This window comes from Hyperolius riggenbachi, chromosome 6, assembly GCF_040937935.1.
Source record: "Hyperolius riggenbachi isolate aHypRig1 chromosome 6, aHypRig1.pri, whole genome shotgun sequence".
NCBI classification, from domain to species: domain Eukaryota; kingdom Metazoa; phylum Chordata; class Amphibia; order Anura; family Hyperoliidae; genus Hyperolius; species Hyperolius riggenbachi.
Window position 1 is genome coordinate 320,757,112 of NC_090651.1, and position 20,011 is coordinate 320,777,122.

General features: G+C 46.0%; 1 protein-coding gene across 1 annotated transcript in view; it reads left to right on the forward strand.

Annotated features, from left to right (window-relative positions):
• Positions 1 to 17,316, forward strand: part of RRAS (RAS related) — an 88,798-nt gene extending 71,482 nt beyond the window's left edge. Inside the window, exons 4-6 of the mRNA XM_068241386.1 lie at positions 6,350 to 6,458; positions 10,872 to 10,990; positions 13,011 to 17,316. Of these exons, the coding sequence (XP_068097487.1) occupies positions 6,350 to 6,458; positions 10,872 to 10,990; positions 13,011 to 13,098 (316 nt within the window). The 3' untranslated portion in view covers positions 13,099 to 17,316. The remainder of the gene's footprint in view (positions 1 to 6,349; positions 6,459 to 10,871; positions 10,991 to 13,010) is intronic.
• Positions 17,317 to 20,011: the final 2,695 nt, after the last annotated feature.

Here is a 20,011-nt window from a genome sequence, read left to right on the forward strand (position 1 = left end):
TGTTGATTTTAGTTCCTCTTGCCTCATGGCCCTATTGTTGGAGGATTACTCAGTGGGGTGCTGGCCTTTTAAGTATATATACTATAATTAGAAATGGCCGATTTTAGACTGTGTGATCCTGGTATTTATTAGTTGCTCTGTCTCTGTGCATCTTTTCCATTCCATTTACAGTTACGTGAGCCGTGCATTCTTTATACAGTTCACAGGAGAAACAATCATATTTGACTGTAAATTTATTAGAGACTCATTTAAAGCTATGGCATTGTCTCTGAGCCGTACTAGCTAGAGGCCTGTTTTACTACAGCATCTCCTTATTTACTAAGGTGTCCTCCATCTGGGATGTCATTCCTGTGAAGATAATGCCTCCTACAGGAAGCTGGGAGTCTCTGGAGTCTCCTGGCAACAAAGCTACTGTTGCTAAATAATCAAAGTTTAGTGCCAGTTTTGGAAATTGGTAGCTGGCTGCAGAATAAAAAAGGAAAGCTCGTTTTTAACAAAATTAAAACTGCATCAGCAGATTTAAACAAAAACAAGAGATTCAGTCCAGGTTTGCTGAATCCAGAGCCGGATTTACAGCTCAGGAGCCTGTAGGCACAGGCGTTCTTGTGTCTTAAACCCTGCCCCTCAATTCAGGCCGCACCCCCATATAAGGTAGGCATCCCTCCTACTCTAACTAGTTAGCTAGATTTTCCCCAGTATGTGGTAACCCCATTAATTTAGGTAGTAGATGCGCCCCCCCCCCCCCCCCCCACACACACACACCAAGAATAGGGAGCCAGGTGTGCCCCTACCACAGTATTAAGTAGCCTCCCAGTAGGTAGGGGGACATTTGGGGAAGGGAAGCCGCCTTTCCTAAATAAGGTGCCTGTAGGCACGTGCCTACAGTGCCTATTGGTAAATCTGGCCCTGGCTGAAAGGAGAAATCTAAAAAAATCAGCAGATGTATTTGTAAAACTTATGGCCCTTTTCCACAGAAACAGGAGCCGAAATGCTGATTGTGAATTTCAACATTCAAAATAAGTATGGAACGATTTCCAAATCTATGTGGTGTGTGGGCAGGTAATTGATCTCTCGCTGATCAAATTTTATCAAATAGGGATCTATCTGATGGTTGATCTGTTGACTATCAAGCAATGTATGGGTACATTAATCAATGGGGAGGGGACCCTCCAGACAGAAGCCTTCCTTAGCTCTGCCAGGGATCCCTCCTGCACAGAACAGTGACTTACTAATGACTACTAAGGTGACATAACAGCGATTCTGTCAACAGCCAATGACTGCCCTCTGGAGTGACCCTGCGCTGACATACAGCCAATGACTGTCCTCTGGAGTGACCCTGCGCTGACATACAGCCAATGGCTGTCCTCTGGAGTGACCCTGCGCTGACATACAGCCAATGGCTGTCCTCTGGAGTGACCCTGCGCTGACATACAGCATTGTGAGCTGTCTCTGTGTAAACTTTTGTCTGCACCCTCTGTGGCCGAGTCTTGGTTCATGAGAACATTCTGATGTATAATACTGGTCGGTTGACGTTACAGAGAGGAAATATAACTTGGCGTCTGCCTTGTCTGGATGCTTTAAATAGCTGCATTGATGGGCAGTAATTAAGCTAACAGTATAATGGTAGATGGGAATGAAAATAATTGTTTGCTGTTTATATCCCCTCGTCTTCGGCATACCTTTCCTGCACTGGGCACCAGCAGAGCAATAACCTCACCACAGGCTTACAATTACCCTAGAAGAAACATGGAGGCTGCAATTGCTGACTCCTTCCTAAGATGACTGTTTCCTGGCTTGAACCTGAAGTGAACGGAATATGGAGGAAGCCATCTTCATTCTCTTATAAATAGTGCCAGTTGGATGGCTGTCATACTGAGCTTTTGGCTTCAGTTACTTTTGAGTCCCATCCTGCAACCAGCATGCAGCGAGAGCCTTCTAGTATTAGAGGCAGCACAGAAGTCAGGCAACTGGCGGTGAGTATTAGAAAATGAAGATGGCAGCCTCCCTACTCCTCTCACTTCAGAATCCCTTTAAATTGGTAACAGGACAAATCAGAGGTTCCAGAAAGCATAAAATACACTTAAAGGTAGTGATGGACTTGCCTCCCCATTGAAGACTCGAATTGTCTTAATTCAGATAAATTCTATTGTATGCTCCACAAAACAGTGCAACGTGTTTCGCAGGTATTTTACCCGCTTCTTCAGGCAGTTAACGAGTTAAGAGCTAAAAGCTTGTAATCTGTTGCTCCTGTTAATTACCTGAAGAAGAAGGTGAAATACCTGCACAGTGTGTTGCACTGTTTTAGGGAGTATACAATAAAATTTACCTGAATTAAACAATTTAAGTCTTCGATAGGGAGGTAATTCCACCACAACCTCTCATTTTGAAACTGTTTTATAGGACTTACGAGGCCAAAATGGCTAAAAAAGCCAAGTACCTGCAAGATGTTTAAATGCACGGAGGACGCAGTCCGCGCCCTCCGTGCAGTTCTGCCGGGTCCCCTTCCTGAGATCGCCCCCCGTGCCGATCGCGACCCCACAGGCCGGGTCGGGCTCACGTGCCTCTCCCAATATGGCCGCTTCCTCTGGCCGCAGCTGCGCAGTCCGCCTGGCCGCGAGTGCGGCTGCGCAGCTCTAGGGCCAACCCCCCGAACCACGCACTGTAGCGTGGATCGGAGGGGTTGGCCCTAGAGCTGCGCAGCCGCACTCGCGGCCAGGCGGACTGCGCAGCCGCGGCCATATTGGGAGCGGCACGAGAGCCCGACCCGGCCTATGGGGTCGCGATCGGCACGGGGGGCGATCTCAGGAAGGGGACCCGGCGGAGCTGCACGGAGGGCGCGGACCGCGTCCTCCGTGCATTTAAACATCTTGCAGGTACTTGGCTTTTTTAGCCATTTTGGCTAAACTGGGGGAACTGAGTATGTAGACCCACTAACACCTCTCACGGACTCCAGCAGTGACATCACTGCACTTCCCAGGTGCGCCCAGCAGCTGACTCCACCCACTCCATCCACCCAAGATTGTCTTATGTAAATGAGTAGGAACTTCAGTAACTAGGCACGCTTTCCATTTCTATATCCACTTGGCTCCAGCCCATGAGGCCTCCCCACATGCAGTTCTCCTGATCTGTCTGACTCTGATGTTTTTCTTTCATCAGAACATTCTGTAAATAAAATTATGCGATATAAAACAGGATCTTGCTCATCACTGAAACAAACATGAGGAACATAAGGGAACAACATGGACAAAAAACAAGAGGAAACCATATGGGAATCCCGTGTAATGCCCATTGGTACCTGGAGGAGGAACAGGAGGCATGTGCTGTAGTGCTCCTATGTTGTGGGTTGCCATAGATCTAAAGAGGAACTTTAACCAAAGACTTCGTTTTACTTTAACCAAACTTCATTACAATAAGTAAATGGTGAAACCCCTCCCACAGTGTGATGTCATGACCATGGTCCTCATTGCATTGTGGAAAATAACAGCTTTTTCCAACTGCCAAGCAAGCAATATCTCCAACTGTGTATACTCTCAGTATCGAACATTCCCCACAGATCACCTGGCAGAACTAAAGATGTCACCACCAGTGATACATTTCAGAATGTAAATCAGGGAGTGGAAAGATTTTACAATGGGCAAACTGACTAAATCTATTAATATTGTAAAAAATAAGCAATTTTATTCATTACGTTATTTCCACTATAGTTCCCCTTTAAAGCTCACCTGACGTGATAAGAATATGGAGGCTGAACTATTTCTTTTAAACTGAACCAGTTGCCTGGCATTCTGATAATCTCTCATGCCTCAGTAGTATCTGTATCACACACCTGAAACAAGCATGCAGCGAATCCAGTCAGACTTCAGTCAGAAACCTCATCTGCATGTTCTGTTCTATGTCTTGTCTCGCATACTTGTTTAGGTTCTATGGCTAAAGGTATTAGAGGCAGAGGCTCAGCAGGACAAGCAATAATCTGTCAGCTTCCATATCGGTCTCCCTTCAGGTGTCCTTTAAGCCACCACTGTATAAACTCGAGAGGAATAGATTTAGGCTGAACCTCCTTTATCTAATGTGGAGTTGGGACAATATGGTTGCTCTGCATTTACCTCAGTGGGATCCAAAAGGACCGCTCTAGGGTACGATCGCTGGAATGGCTTTATGAGAGGAACTTGTTGAGATAATAAATTAATTAGAAGATTAAAGGAGGATGTCTTCCTCCTAACTAGGTCACTGACCATGCCATGTACGTGCAACAAAGTTTTTCTTTTCTTTTTTTTTTTTTTTTCTTTTTTTTTTTCCTATCCATGGTCAGTGACCTACTTTTTGGAAGTAAGAACATTCTAAATGTTTTATTATCCAAAGACCACCTTTTATAAAGCTGGTTCTGTCACACACCGGTTCTTGTGTTATAGAGAAAATGTTTCTCTTTTGTACTTCACACTGCAGGGACATAGACTTACCCAGGAATCACTGATCAGCACCCATTGCTGGGGTGCTGATCAGTGTAACGGATTGGGGAGGTGCAAATCGTTATTGGGTTCCCCTACAACGGCGTCAGCAGCCACTTCTAGGTCTCCCAACATTGAGACAAAGATAGTATTATTGTGTATTTGTATAGTGCTGACTTCTGTAGCGCTTTACAGCGTACATATTCAGGTCACTAACTGTCCCTCAGAAGGGCTTGTGTTCTAATCCTACCACAGTCTTATGTTATCGAAGAATAAGGCGGGATGTGAAAGGAAACCAAAGTGCCTGGAAGAAACCCACACAAACAGGACGGCAACATAGAGATTCCATGTTTATAGTGTCCTGGCTCAGATTTGAATCCCTGGGCCTTTGTAGAAGATATTGTCAGGGCTGTGGAGTCGGTACAAAATGTATCCGACACCAACTCTGACTCCTCCGTTTATGAAACCACCGACTGGTACTCAAAATGGCTCTGACTCCTTAAAGAGACACTGAAGCGAAAAAAAAAATGATATTATGATTTGTATGTGTAGCACAGCTAAGAAATAAAACATTAAGATCAGATACATCAGTGTAATTGTTTCCAGTACAGGAAGAGTTGAGAAACTCCAGTTGTTATCTCTATGCAAACAAGCCATTAAGCTCTCTGACTAAAGGTGGCCATACACTGGTCGATGTGCCATTAGATCGACCAGCTGACAGATCCCTATCTGATCGAATCTGATCAGATAGGGATCGTATGGCTGCCTTTACTGAAAACAGATTGTGAATCGATTTCAGCCTGACCTGAGGCTGGCTCCCGGGCGTCTTCTCCGCACTGCACCGCACCGCTGTTCTTGCTCCATCCCGGCGCTTCCTGTGTTACTCCGTGACCAGGAAGTTCAAATAGAGCGCCCTCTATTTCAACTTCCTGGTCACCGGAGTGACACAGGAAGTATAAGCGTACACTGGGACATGCGGAAATGCGGTGCAGCGAGGAGAAGAGGACCCCGGAGCCAGCTTCAGGTAATGTATACATGCTCGGATCGGGCCCGAATCGTACGCCGCAAGCGACGCGCTCCTACCGCCGGGCGATCGAGGGTAATTTCCCGCACGGCGCGATCGACGGACCAATCCGATTTCGGGAGGAAATCGGATCGGCGGGTGCGTTTAGCGCAAGCGATTGGCAGCAGATCCGATCCCAGGATCGGATCTGCTGTCGAAACGGCCAAGAATCGAGCCAGTGTATGGCCTGCTTGAGTTAGTCGTGGAGAGGGCTGTTATCTGACTTTTATTATCTCAACTGTAAGATAACTGTTTTCTTTCTCTGCTAGAGGAGAGGTCATTAGTTCAGACTGCTCTGAAAGACTCATTTTGAATGCTGAGTGTTGTGTAATCTGCACATATTATAGAATGATGCAATGTTAGAAAAAACACTATATACCTGAAAATAAAAGTATGAGGATATTTTCTTTGCTGCTAATCTTCTAGTAATTATTCATAGTACACAACCAATTCACTATATCATATTTTTTTTTCCGCTTCAGTGTCTCTTTAACTCCGACTCCTTAGTCTTAATATTTACCAGGGCCACTGACTCCAACTCCAGGTTTCCAAAATTGCTCCGACAGCCACCAGGGCGTGCCCTATAGACATAGCAGTGTTAGGGAGTCTTGCCTAAGGACTCCTTACTTAGTAGGTGCTACGTTACTGAACAGGAAGAGATTCAAACCCAGGTCTCCTGTGTCAGAGGCAGTGCCCTTAATCAGTACTCTACCCAGCCACTGGTTATAATACATAGTATAACCCACAGATCAGCAGGTTCTGCATGATAGTTGTTCACTGTGAGCTCTTTCTCTAAAGTTTTTGTTCAACCCCCTAATATTATTGTGTCCTTTTCTTGCAGCTTCAATGAGATGAGCAAGTTTCACACACAGATCCTCCGTGTCAAAGACCGAGATGAGTTTCCCATGATTCTGGTCGGCAATAAGGCAGATCTGGATCTCCAGCGACAGGTAAATGGGGAAAAAATTGAATAAGTGAATCACACGTGCTCCACACTGTGTTTTTTCACACTATTCTTCCCCTTCAAAGAAGCAGCTCACCAAATGACATCCACCTCAGAGATCAGGTGTGTCTAGCGCTTTTATCTTAAATATCAAGTCCCGTCTACACGAGGCGATCCAGCGGCTCAATTAGCCGCCGGATTGCCTCTTCCGCATCCCCGCGCGTGCCCCCGCTCGCCCGTGCGTGCGTCGGATTCGATCCACCCTCGTCCCCGCGCCGCTTATCTTCCGCTCAATTCCCTGCCATTGTCCCCTCGTGGGGAACGAGCAGGGAATCGGCGGCGGCAAAATTGGACCTGACGGACCTTATCAATCAATAAGGAACATCGCTCCGTGTAGACTGAGCTTAAGTACGATATAGCTCCAGCCGGTATCCCCCTCGTTCTCTGGTGACGTCACACACCTGGCTCTGTCCTACGCGTTTCATCCGTGCGGACTCATCAGTGGCTGACCGCTACTATGTCATAATCAGAAAGAAGAATGGAAAAAAGGTGCACTTGAGATCTTAACCCATACTGGGCAGCAGCTCCCAGAGTACAATCCAGCAAAAACTCCAACTAAGCTATTGCTGGGAGCACATGCACTCACTGGCCACTAGAGGTCACGCTTAAATGGTAAACAGTTTTTTTTTCATTCCGCATAGTAGAGCTTCTGTCTTTCCTATCTCAGAAGTGTGCGCACATCTTAAGAGCTCCCAATGCTTTGACACTAGAGGGAGAACTCTATTGATTTGGTCTGCTGTACTGAAGAAAAGGGCAGCACAGGTGCAATTATCCCTGAATATGATGCGCTAAAATATTGCAGCTGGCATGTGACATTTTAAGAAGCTGTATGTAGTAATGTTTCGGCCATAACCGTAAGCAAATAAGAATGAAGGTTGTAACAGAGGTGATATAATAGATTTATAGATGCAAGATTTTGGGAAGGAACCTTCTTTCTTCAGGTGACTATGTATGTTTGCGTAACATCACTTAAAAGACAAAGACAAACACTTATATCGTGCTTTTCTCCTGGCGGACTCAAAGCACCAGAGCTGCAGCCACTAGTACGTGCTCTATAGGCAGTAGCAGTGTTAGGGAGACTTGCTTAAGGTCTCCTGCTGAATAAGTGCTGGCTTACTGATCAGGCAGAGCCGAGATTTGAACCCTGGTCTCCCGTGTCAGAGGCAGAGCCCTTAACCTTCCTGGAGGTATGGACGAGCTGACGCCGAGGCTGATATCTCTGGCCCTACTGGGCAGATTGACACCAAATAAACTGCGCCACACGCAGCTAGCACTTTGCTAGCTGCGTGTGGTCTTCGATCGCTGCCGCTTAGCGGCGTTCCGCTGCGTGCAGCGGCGGTAGAGGCCCCCCCCCCGCCCGAGCCCTGCCGCTGCCTGGACCAAACACTTTTGGGCAGCGCAAAGGGCTGGATCGGAGGCGTCTGACGTCCATGACGTCATCCGATCGTCGCCATGGCGACGGGGTAAGCCTAACAAGAAATCCCGCTCTCCGCGAGATTTCTTGTTACTTGTGATCATCGAAAGCAATCAGAAGGGCGCACATAGTGGGCTTTTATGCTGTCAACTTTCAGTTGGCAGCATGAAAAAAAAAAAAGACATTAAAACCCTGCCACCGCCACCCTGGCAATTTAAATAGAACGCCAGGGTAGTTAACCATTACACTATCCAGCCACCCCCACTTACTTACATTCAGTGCATTCAGAAATGCAATGTGGGCGAGTCAGTCTGCTATAATGACATTGAGAAGTCAAAGAGGTGCAAAATGGGTGGAAAGAGGAAAAGTATCTCTCTTGTCTGTTATGCCCAGTTTATGCGCTCTCTTTCTCAATTCATCCATGTATGTGTATCAAGTGTTTCCCTCCTCTGAATTATAGACATGCAGATCAAGCTATAGATCATGATCTAGGCAATATTTACCTGCTCCAGCGTATCTCTTCTGTTCTTCCTGGAAGTCACATGCACTGTGCTCCCACACCTCCTTCTCCCGATCACATGACATACCTCAGGAGCCTGGTGTATGCAGAATAGCGCTTGTGGCTGTCAGGAAGATCAGAGGACACCCAAAGCAATGCTGGAGCAGGTAAATGTTAAACTGCTCTACTGCGCTACTCTGCAGAAGGGGGAGGAGCAGTCCCCTACGGTTTCTATAGTTACACCACTTAGTTTGAGACTGTTCAATAAATGTTAAATCCTGACTTTAAAAAATTGGCCCGCGACTTAGATGTTTTAGCTTTTGACCCCTATATGCGATTGGGTTTGACACCTCTGGTCTAGAGTTTGTTCAGTCACGCGTCTGATTCGATGCAGACATTAATTATTGTCGATTAGTCACATTTAAAATGTGAGCTACATATTTTTAGACTGCATCAAAGATTAGTATTTTAAGACTTATGAAGGTGTATGACATTAACATGTTATCTTCATAAAAATCAAACCTAATCAAGGCTATCAAAGTTTGTACTTTAAAGGAGTTATCCTGGCACAATAAAGAAAATAAATGCTACTTACCGGGGGCTTCCTCCAGCCCCAAGCTCCCAGGACCTCCCTCGCCGCAGCTCTGCCCGCAGCCGTTTGCTGGAGCTCCGACCCGGTCCCCGGCAATGATGTCAGAGCGACCTCCAATCATCACCACGTGGGCCGGAGCGGACTGCGCAGGCGCAGTAGTTCTGCGCCTGCGCAGTCCGCTCCGGCCCACGTGGCGGTGATGGACAGCGCCGATCGCGCAGGTGCAGTACAGAGCGACCTCTAGGTCGCTCTGACATCGCCAGGGACCGTGTCAGAGCTCTGGCGAACTGCTGCAGGGAGAGCTGCAGCGAGGGACATGCTGAGAGCTTGGGGCTGGAGGAAGCCCCCAGTAAGTAGCATTTATTTTCTTTATTGTGCCCGGATAACTCCTTTAACCCTCCTGGCGGTTTGTCAAAATCCGCCAGGGGGCAGCAAATACGTTTTTAAAAAAAAAATTTTTTTTTTCATGTAGTGAGACGAGGTCTCGCTACATGATAGCCGCTGCTGAGCGGCATCCCTCCAGCCCCTCCGATCGCCGCCGGAGATCAGGAGATCCCGTTCAAAGAACGGGATCTCCTGGAGGGCTTCCCCCGTCGCCATGGCGACGGGGCGGGATGACGTCACAGACGTCATCGATGCTGTGACGTCAAAGGGGACTCCGATCCACGCCACGGTGCTGCCTGGCACTGATTGGCCAGGCAGCGCACGGGGTCTAGGGGGGGGCGGCTGCGGCGACGCGTATAGCGGCGGATCGGCGGGTAGCGGCGGCGATCGGGCACTGCACGCAGCTAGCAAAGTGCTAGCTGCGTGCAGCAAAAAAAAAATTATGCAAATCTGAGCGGTGCCTCCCGGCGGCATCCTCCCGGCGGCATAGCCCGTGCTCAGCACGGGCTTACCGCCAGGGAGGTTAAGACTATTATGAAGGTGTATGGCATCATTATGGTATCTTAATGCTGGGAATACACGGTTCATTTTTGAAGCAGATAGGTGGTTAGATAGATAATTTCTGACATGTCCGATCTCCCGTACGTTCATTTTGCCACTTGATTCCTGATAGAAGTGAATGGAAAAAGATAAGACAAACGAGCGGAAGATAAGAGAATCAACCGGCAAAATTGATCAAGTGGAGAATCGAGCGGAAAAAACGAACAGTCTATGCCCACCATTCTAAGAAGCAAAACTATTTAAAGCAGACCCAAACCAAAAATGTTTGTAATTTAAAATATTTAGTTGCACCACTCTGACACATACAGAAGATAAATAAACACTCCCTCAAGCCTATGAGCATTTCAGTGCATGCTTTTCACCCTTCCCTTTTCTTAACTAGGGTTATACAGGTGGTAGCCATTAGCAATTCCTCCTTTTCTGGACACCACCTACTCCACCAGTCTGCCAGATTCTGTCCCGGCAATATGAAATGCAGCTGAAAAAAGGCTGCTACTTATTACTATAATTTAGAAAATAGATTTTATTTCTGAAATGTTGTATTTTTAATTTGGGTCCACTTTAAGACTATTTGTAAAATACCAAAATACCACAAAAAAAAAAAAAAAACTGTCTGCTTTTCAGGCTTGGTTGAAATCTTGTGACATAAAATGACTGTATGGCATAGGAGAGCAATGGTTAATAAAACTGTTCTTAGGGTTTACATGCAACACATCTTATCTCACGATTTCCTGTTATAACCAGCATAAATAGTCTTGTCTTGCGCTATGACAGCAATGTATTGTCGCCAGTATAGTATTTGGGGTTTTGCGGGTTTCTGTAGTGAGGAAGTCTTAGTTGCACACTTCCCCTATCTGACTAGAAGGTTCAGGTTCATCAGTTCTGCTTGTTTTCTGCTTCCCATTATCAGGTGACCAAAGAGGAAGCTCTGAGCTTCGCACGGGAAAACCGAATCCCTTACATGGAGGCCTCCGCCAAGATCCGATTAAATGTAGATGAATCTTTCCATGAGCTGGTCCGAGCAATCAGGTAACAAGCTGGAGTATTACTTGTGTGCAGGTGCCTCACGACTTCCTGCTGGAGTAACTGTGTTGCATTATGGGATTCCCAAGGTTTGAGTGACTTGAGGTGGACCTGAACTGTGAGAATGTGGAAGGTGCCATTGCTTACAATCTCTTCCCTATTCGTTTCATAATCCTAGCCTAATGTCCCTTTCGTAGACTGAAGTTTCGTACACGTCAGAGGGAAGTCGTTCAAAATGAACGATAGAAGGCAGAGTCATGAGTAACGCATTGCTAGGGATGGTGCGCGTATACACAACACAAATTATCAGATGAACGGCGCTTCTTTTCACACAGCCACACTTTTCAGATGCTACATTGATGATCTACTGATCCCTGTACACACTCTTAATTATAAACGAATGTCAGCTGAAATGATCAGACGGGCAGATTGGCCAAGGTGGCTGAGAACCGTCGTTAATAGTTGTCTTTTTCAGTCGTTTAATTATCGTTAACAAAAACCACAATCGTTTTGGGTAAAATATGTTTAAAGTGTGTACATGACTTTAGGAAATACGGTATAGAGAGCTTTCTTCTGAGGATTCGAGAATTCAGGGGCTACTCAACTTTTCAGGCTCTATTTATAAGCAAATGGGGAATAATACCTGACCTGCACTTGTGGGAATATTACTCACCGAAGGAAAATGCTAGAGCGTGATAACCAATTATCTATACCATCTACTTAACAATATACTGCATATTCAATAAATGGTAGGTTAGCAATCTGTTAAAATATAATTGCACGTTTATTATAGCAAACATATATAGGAAGGTACCTTCAACATAAAAAGTATGGATTAATGGCGCTGCAGCGTTGTCTCTCACACAACACCCAGATCAACCATGCACTTAAAAAACACAAGGTCGTGTCAGAGCGCTCTGATGAAGGGAGGTGGACCTCCTGAAACGTAAGCGGAAAGCTGTAGGTGACGTCACCACCAGGAAGTTTCTGGGCGCAGGTATCATGAACCATTTCTATTTATAAGCAAATTCTCGTTAGTGGATGGCCACGCCCTTTAAACATCAGATGCCCTCGATGGTCCATCTTACAATGACGAAGCATGAGGCAGGAAGTTACAGTGATGCAGAATTAGACAGGAAGTGACAGTGGATAACTTGGGAAAAGTCAGTGAAGGGTGAGAAGGCAGGAATGTCTTCATATTGTAATCATTACTAAGTGCAGCTCAGCAGAACATGTCAGTGCAGCATTCTCCTCCACCCTCTGGCTGTGGACCATGGTGACCTCATCTCACAGCTATGACACATTGCACTCTCAACAGCTTGTCAAGATTTCAGTCCTGATTAGATTAACCCCTGGAGATTTCACTGTAGTGTATTGAGCTAAATCACCAAAGATCTTCTTTACTAGGGCCTATTTGTGTGAGGAGTGCTGCTGCACTGATTGTCAGAGTGGATGACATCAGACAGAACCCTATGATTTAACCCTAGCCCCTCCCAGTGGTTTCTGACCACCACCATCCCCATGCCTAAACCCCTGGTGGCGCCTAACCCACCTATGCCAAACCCTAAGCCCCCACCCCCCCAGGCGCCTAAACTCTTCCCTGCCGGTGCCTAAACTTTAACCACCCCCGCCGTGCACACAAATTTACCTTTGCCGCAGATAGTGCCTTTTAGAATAGGTGCATATGGCGGCATCCTTTTTTCCTCATTTGCTTCAACAAGCCCTTCTTGAAGAGGTTGAGGGCGGTGGGGGTTCGGTCCCAATGCTGGAACCAGGATTATCCAGAGGCTTTCCTATACTGGGGTGAGTGGAACCCATTTAGGGCACTTTTTTCACTACAGGTAAGAAAACTCCATTCAGTCCAGGGTGTGCTCACAGACCTACAGAAGTCAGCACATTCCATGTTAGTCCCTGAGTTGTTAGAAGGGTCACTCCAACCATGGGGGGAATTCAGGCGTAGTACATATTTGTTATTACTCACAAAAGTATAGATGCACTTTAATGTGTTTGCTTTTGTCTTCTGCAGAAAGTTCCAAGAGTCAGAGAGTCCACCAACCCCCACTGTGAACCCTAAGAAGAAAGAATCCAAAAGCTGTCCATGTGTCATTCTGTAACCGGATATTGCACGTCCCCCAGCTGGGCCTGTACAGAGAGACGGCAAGAGGATGGGAAAGTTTACTCTGCTCATGGAGGACATGCCGTGTTTATCCCACAATCCTGCCAATCCATGATTGGTCCTTTCTCCAGCCAATCCTGCCCATACCTGGAGACGTCACCTGACCTAATCATCCCATCATGCTGGGGAGCTGCTCTGAAGGGACCGGGGCGCAAGGCTTTCAAGCTACTACAAAGAAATGCAGTTTGCACACACTCCCTTCATCTGTGCCGATGCTTCAATATGATTTTGTATGCTGGGAATCTGCATGTAAATATATATTCTGTATATATTTTATATATATATAATTTTATGTTCTTTATTTTAGTATTCCACAAGCTTCATGTGCACACTAATCGTGCATACTGCAGAGACAATTCCTGCAGATCCTCCTTTATATTAGTCATAAGAAATGTAGACAAACCGTAATTTTTTTTTTTACCATTTGTTTTCCCTTTAAAGCTGAACTTCAGGGAGAAAAAAAAAATCCTTAATGTATTTGGCATCTGTATTACAAAGTACAGTGTTTCCCTGAGGACTGCAGCAGTTTGCAAAATTGTGTGCAGGGTGTACTGTTGGGACAGCTTTTAGCAGCGCTTTTTTTTTTTGCATAAACTCATCAAATCTGGTCTGAGACACACCCCTTGCCGGCGCAGTGTGATGTCACCACATCAACCCCTCCCCTACACCTGCAGAGCTTTTGCATTGATGTGCTGCCTCATTGTAGCAACAGCTACACTGCATCTTTATAGGCTGACAAGCAAATGGGATTTTTGTTTTTTTATCCTGCTTCTTACTCAATCTTCCTTGTTCTGATCAGCAGACTGCTGCTGTACAGGGACAAGTCTCAGCGGGTGGGTATAGGATAGGGGGGGATGGGGGGTGAAGTCAATCAATGGGTGCACACAGAGGAACATGTTATAATGACCCTGTATTGAGTATATTCTGTTGTGTCTTCGAAGCACCCTGAATATGACTGATCTACTCCCATTCAGGAAGTGACATCACTAATCTCAAGAGAGCAGTCTTTATTCACAACAGCACATTAAAGTGACTGTGTCCAATGCAGCTCCCTGCTTGCTTTGCATTCGTACCACTATGGGGAAAGGGAATTGTAACTGTACCTATGTGTCCATGCACAGTGTCATGACTGTACATGTCAGGTGACATGGAACTGGGGTGGTAATGATTGCTAGGGCTGGATTCCCTATACAGATCTTGCTATAGGATCCTTTGATATGTAATGGTTTCTGAGGTGCATCATGGGAAGATGAAATAGTGGAATTTTTTTGTAGGGCGTCTGTCCAAAAAGTGATCTGCTGTATGTAAACCTTTCTAACCTTTGATCCTTGAGTTCAGCTTTAGGGGACAGTCCATCCTAAACGGTTTTGGTTGTTTGTGGATGTTGGCGAGTTGAATAGTTCACTCATTTTAATGACCGTATTTAAAAAAAAAATGTTTTTACATTTCTTGGGGATGGCAGTGGTGAGATCTGTGTCTGAGCTCTGCTTATAAGAATACTTAAGGCAGCCATCCTGTGCCCTCGCAGTCTCCATCGGATCCTCCTGTCCCCTGCCACCAGTTACTGTAGTTTTCGGTGATAGGCCTGGCCACGCGTCTGCTTCTTCACGTTACTATCCGCAATAGCCAAATAGAGGGCACTATTGCGGACAGGAACACGTAGAGGCAGACGCAAGATCAGGCCTGTCGCTGAAAATAAATGTAGCTGCCGGTGGGGGGCAGGAGGATCCAATCGAGACTGTGAGGGCACAGGATGGCTGCAGGGGACTGGTAGAAGCTGCAGGTGAATAAAACGTATTTTTATTTTCTGCCGTGTCATTTTAACTGGCACAGCTGTTGTGTAATTAGCCATTTGTTTGGAGGTTGGGAATCCTTCTGGGAAAAAATGCTGCATTATCTTTATGGAATGTAAAGTGCTTATTGGGAGCGCTGACCTCTTGTGGCTTTGCTGATACTGGGTGTCCCTTATCTGCCCCCTGCCTTCCATTACCTAAAGCCGCATCTACACACGTAGATGCGGCCGCGATGCTCCTTATCAATCGAGCCGATGCGGCTCGATTGATAAGATCCAACAGGACGGATCTTGCTTCCGCCGATTCCTTGCTCGCTCCCCGCGAGGGGACAATGGCAGAGAATCGACGGAAGATAAGCGGCGCCGGTGGGGACGAGCGGGAAATCGTATGCAGCGCACGAGCGGGGACGCGGCGGGCACACGGAAGAGGTGATCGCAGCCTCATCTACGCGTGTAGATGAGGCTTTACAGTATGAGAGCGACACTACAACCTGGCTTACAGCTAGACTGGTTTACATGTTTATCGGTGTTGGTGGATGTAGTCTTCCCTATAATACATGTTCTTGTTAAGGAATGCTGCTTGTCTGCTAATTCAATGTGCTACAATACCGGTACTCTTTATACAGCAGATAGCATAAATGAGATGACATAATACAATTCAGATATAAGGCAAATCTATTGACCTCGGGACGCTATGGAAGAGCAAAGCTGCACTGGCGGCACATGGCTGATCCAACTTTGTTTTCTGCTGTTACTAGAGTGATGGTTCACAGGGAGTTCATTTGATTGGTCCAATTCTGAGCTACATACAATTTGCATTTTATTTTGCAGCCCATTGACAGTTTTTATTTATTACAGAAAAGGGGAGGGGTTGGAAATGCACTACAGCAATAGGTTGTCTGTGACTTTAGTTCTGTGTATGGGATGGAGCGATAATATTCAGTAGGGAGAGCTTTTAGGCCTGGGCTACATGGCTAATTTTAGTGGTTGGTGAGCAAGAGCATATTTTATTTGCAATACACATTTAAACTTTAGCTACATAGGAGCTTTTACATTGTCTTAAGACCTTTAAGTCCTAGCAGAAATTGGAAGCATGCTCAAAATATAAGCCCTCCCCTGAAAGCAAGCCCTAGCAGCAGTAAATTAAAAAAAAAAAGGGTATTATTGGAGCTCATAGTCTTGCAGGTGGGATCATAGCTCTGTCATTGGACCAATCACTGTACTCGCTGCTACTTAGCAAGTGCAGTGATTTGCCCAATAACAGAGCTATGATCCCACCTGCGAGACTATCAATTCCAGTAGAAACAAGTTGCTTTACTACTTCCCCATAGGCTGAAGCTTGGGGACCCAGCGGCATGGAGCTGGGGGAAAAAAGATGCAGTGGGCCGGCGTGGCATGGAACTGGGGGTAATAGGAGGATGCGGGGGACAGTGGAGGACACAGGATGACCGGAGATAGTACATGGGGACACCAAAGGTGCAAGGGGGGCACAGAGGCACACAAGAGGCGGATCCAGCAGAGGAAGAGATAGCACAATAGGGAAGACACATAGCAGAGGAGTTTGTGTGTTCATAGAAATATATGAAATCCCCCGAAAATAAGCCCTAGCACAGCTTTTGTAGGAAACATGGATATTTAAATTTCTGTTAACAGATTCATTTAAAATTTTTGAACTGAAGCAGGGCACACACTTGTCACACATTTTGCATCCCTACTTTTGTTGCTGACTGGAGATGATATATCAGTTGCTGCAGGCCATGACTTCAGCATAGAGGAATCATACCCAGAGATGGGAGTCACATGCTTTCTCCTCTACACTACATTTCCCAGTTTACCTCTCGCTCTGATTGGTTGATTGTGTGCTTGCCTTGTTGTAACCGCATAACCAGTGATGTCTCACAATCGCGTATCAAATCGGAATCACATGTAATGTAAAAGAGACCTGGATTTCTTGGGAGCCAGTCTTAGCCTAAACTACACTATTGCCATGGAGTGGTGATGGGAAGATCACAAATCGGGTACTATGTTTGTTGAATATGGGCCTATGATCCAAGGTAACCCTGATCCGTTAAGATCTTTGGAGAAGAAAAAAATTATAATTCGAAAATCTTCAGCTATCATTATCCAGGGTTGATTATGAAAAACGTATATTTGACTGTTCCTTTCACTTCATTGTAATGTGCCAGTCAGAATAGTGGAGTACTTAAAGAAACTCAGATGAAATAAAAGTAAGATTTTTTTTTACGTAACTGGGGCTTCCTCCAGCCCCCATAAGTCTCTATAAAGGAAACCAAAAATTAACACTTTGGCACAAAATAAACATATTCCCCAATTGATTTTACAAAATAAATACTATACCTGGTATTTGCTGCTCTGGAGTGCTGGTTTTTGTGTTTTTTACTAAAACTCCATTCTGTTTTTCAGAAAAGCATATTATTTAGTGGGCTGTGTGCAAAATTAAATCACCATTTTTAAAAACCTCTTATGACTAACAAATATTTTTTAAAAAGTTTTTCAATATAACCTTACATTAGCAGCACCTCCCATCTCATCACAGCTCTCTGTGACACTGCAAGTATACAGAACAGGAAAGCAGAGCCAGAAGGGGGCAGGCTTGGGCTTGAAAAGACATTACAGAAGACGACAGGCTCAGCTATGATTCCTGAGCAAAGCCAGACTGAATGCTCAGTGAGGGATTTTATCAGGGGCTAATAACAAGCAGGCTGAGCAGTAAAGGATGAAACAGAGCAGGGTAGGTGGTTTCTTTAATGTTCCCACTGATATATATGGTAAATACATGAGGGTGCTTCGGCTCTGGTTCACTTTAAGGATCTCACAGCTGCTGCCCTGTTATGTTCATAAATACTTTGTATCCCCGCTCCTGAAAATGCAGATTGGCATCAGATAACATCCCAAAACTGTTAACATTCCTTTCAAAGGCTTTACTTGATACTGTCATAAGCAGAGGTGCTATTATCAAATACAGGGGTGCCCACACTTTTTTGGCTCGCGAGCTACTTTAAAATTTGCCAAGTCCAGGAGATCTAACAACAATTAAAGTGTTGCAGACAAATTCCCCCCCCCCCCCCCCGGTCATGAATAGCCCCCAGGTACAAGTGCCTCCAGTATAGGTAGCTATGTATAGGTCCCTTCAGCAAAGGTAGCTGGGTACAGGTCCCTTCACTGGGTACAGGTGCCTCTAGTATAGGTAGGTAGGAATAGATGCCTCTAGCATAGGTGGGTGGGGATGGGTCCCTTTAGCATAGGTGGGTGGGGATGGGTCCCTTTAGCATAGGTAGGTGGGGATGGGTGCCTCTAGCATAGGTAGGGTGGGGATGAGTCCCATTAGCATAGGTAGGTGGGGATGGGTCCCATTAGCATAGGTAGGTGGGGATGGGTCCCATTAGCATAGGTAGGTGGGGATGGGTGCCTCTAGCATAGGTAGGGTGGGGATGAGTCCCATTAGCATAGGTAGGTGGGGATGGGTCCCTTTAGCATAGGTAGGTGGGGATAGGTGCCATTAGCAGAGGTAGGTAGGATGGGTGCTCAAACACTTACCTCCCTCCAGCGGCGATGTCTGGTCTCCCCTCTCGAACTCGGAGCGCTCCGGCGGGCAGCGTACTTGAATGAGGCGGGCAGGAGTGCTTGAATGAGGCAGGCGTGCGTGCCCTACGCCGCCTCTAGCCATGACGTTGCGTCATGGCCTCTTCAGCCGCGCCTCCTCTCTCCTCCCCTGCTTCCTATTGGCCAGCGGCTGGCAGCAGAATTTGATGGGACAGCTGCCAGCCGCAAAATGTGATGGGACGCGGCCAAGAGGCCGCGATCTACCAAATAGGTGGTCGCGATCTACCGGTAGATCGCGATCGACCTATTGGGCACCCCCGATCAAATAGAAGCATGAGATATGACAACTAACAGGGCAGCAGCTTGAACCCCCCCATGAGAGTTTAAGCTCCAGTCATACTACAGAGAAAAGAAGGAAGGCTCTGGGCCGGGATTAGGAAAAAGACATTCTTGTTGTGGACAGGCAGAATGTCGCCCGAGATGCAAATTTATGCAGCTCGAAATAGACAAATCCAATTCTGCAGCTGCTGCATTTGATTAGCTTGTTTACAAGCTGCACAAAAGTGAGCATTACTGGTAAATTGGATTAATTAGCAATGCATTGAGCACCTAAATAATCACCAAGTCTGGGGACTTTGCCCTTGCAATGGTAGAGATGCCCTTGCTGCAGTAAATAAGGCAACATTCTCGTCTGCTTCTAGAGCACCAAAAAAACCTTTCATGTTGATTTGCAGCACTTCAGGTTTCTAATTACAAAAAACACTACACCTTTCATACCAAGCTACATAAATAGAACATTAGTAGCAAAGAATAGAGTCTTGATTTTTATTTTCAGTTATATTTTCAGTTATATAGCTTTATTTATGACATTGCATCATTCTGTCATATTTACAGTTTAGAAACCACACTCTGTACTTTAAGCTGTAAAACAGAACAGAGCTAATGACCCTTTGAACTTTCCTGCAGTAAAACCTTATCTCTGTCTTTCACTGTTTCTTGGCTGTTTAAAGGACAACTGTAGTGAGTGGTATGTAGAGGCTGTCATAGTTATTTCCTTTTATGCAATACCAGTTGTCTGCTGTCCTGCTGAGCCTCTGCCTTTTAATACTGTTGGCCATAGCCCCATGAACAAGCATGCAGTAGATCAGATGTTTTTATTAACGGAAGAGCTGATGAGATTAGCTGCATGCTTGTTTCTGGTGTTACCAAAACACTATTGCAGCCAAATAGACTAACAGCGCTGCCAGGCAACTGGTATTGTTTAACCACTTAAGCCTAACTGGACGAGAAATCTCATCCAGTTAGGCTGCGCACGCTCCTGCAGGACCCCCCCCCGTGTGCGCTCCCGCTATTTGCCGTTAACCCAGCGATCAGTGAAAGGGATTATAGATCCCTTTCACTGATCGGACCCCCCCGGAGAAAAGCCGACAGCGTCTCCTTAAACGCTGCGGCTTTTCTGACTTCAAAAAGTTCCCCGTCTTCATTCTTCCTGGGA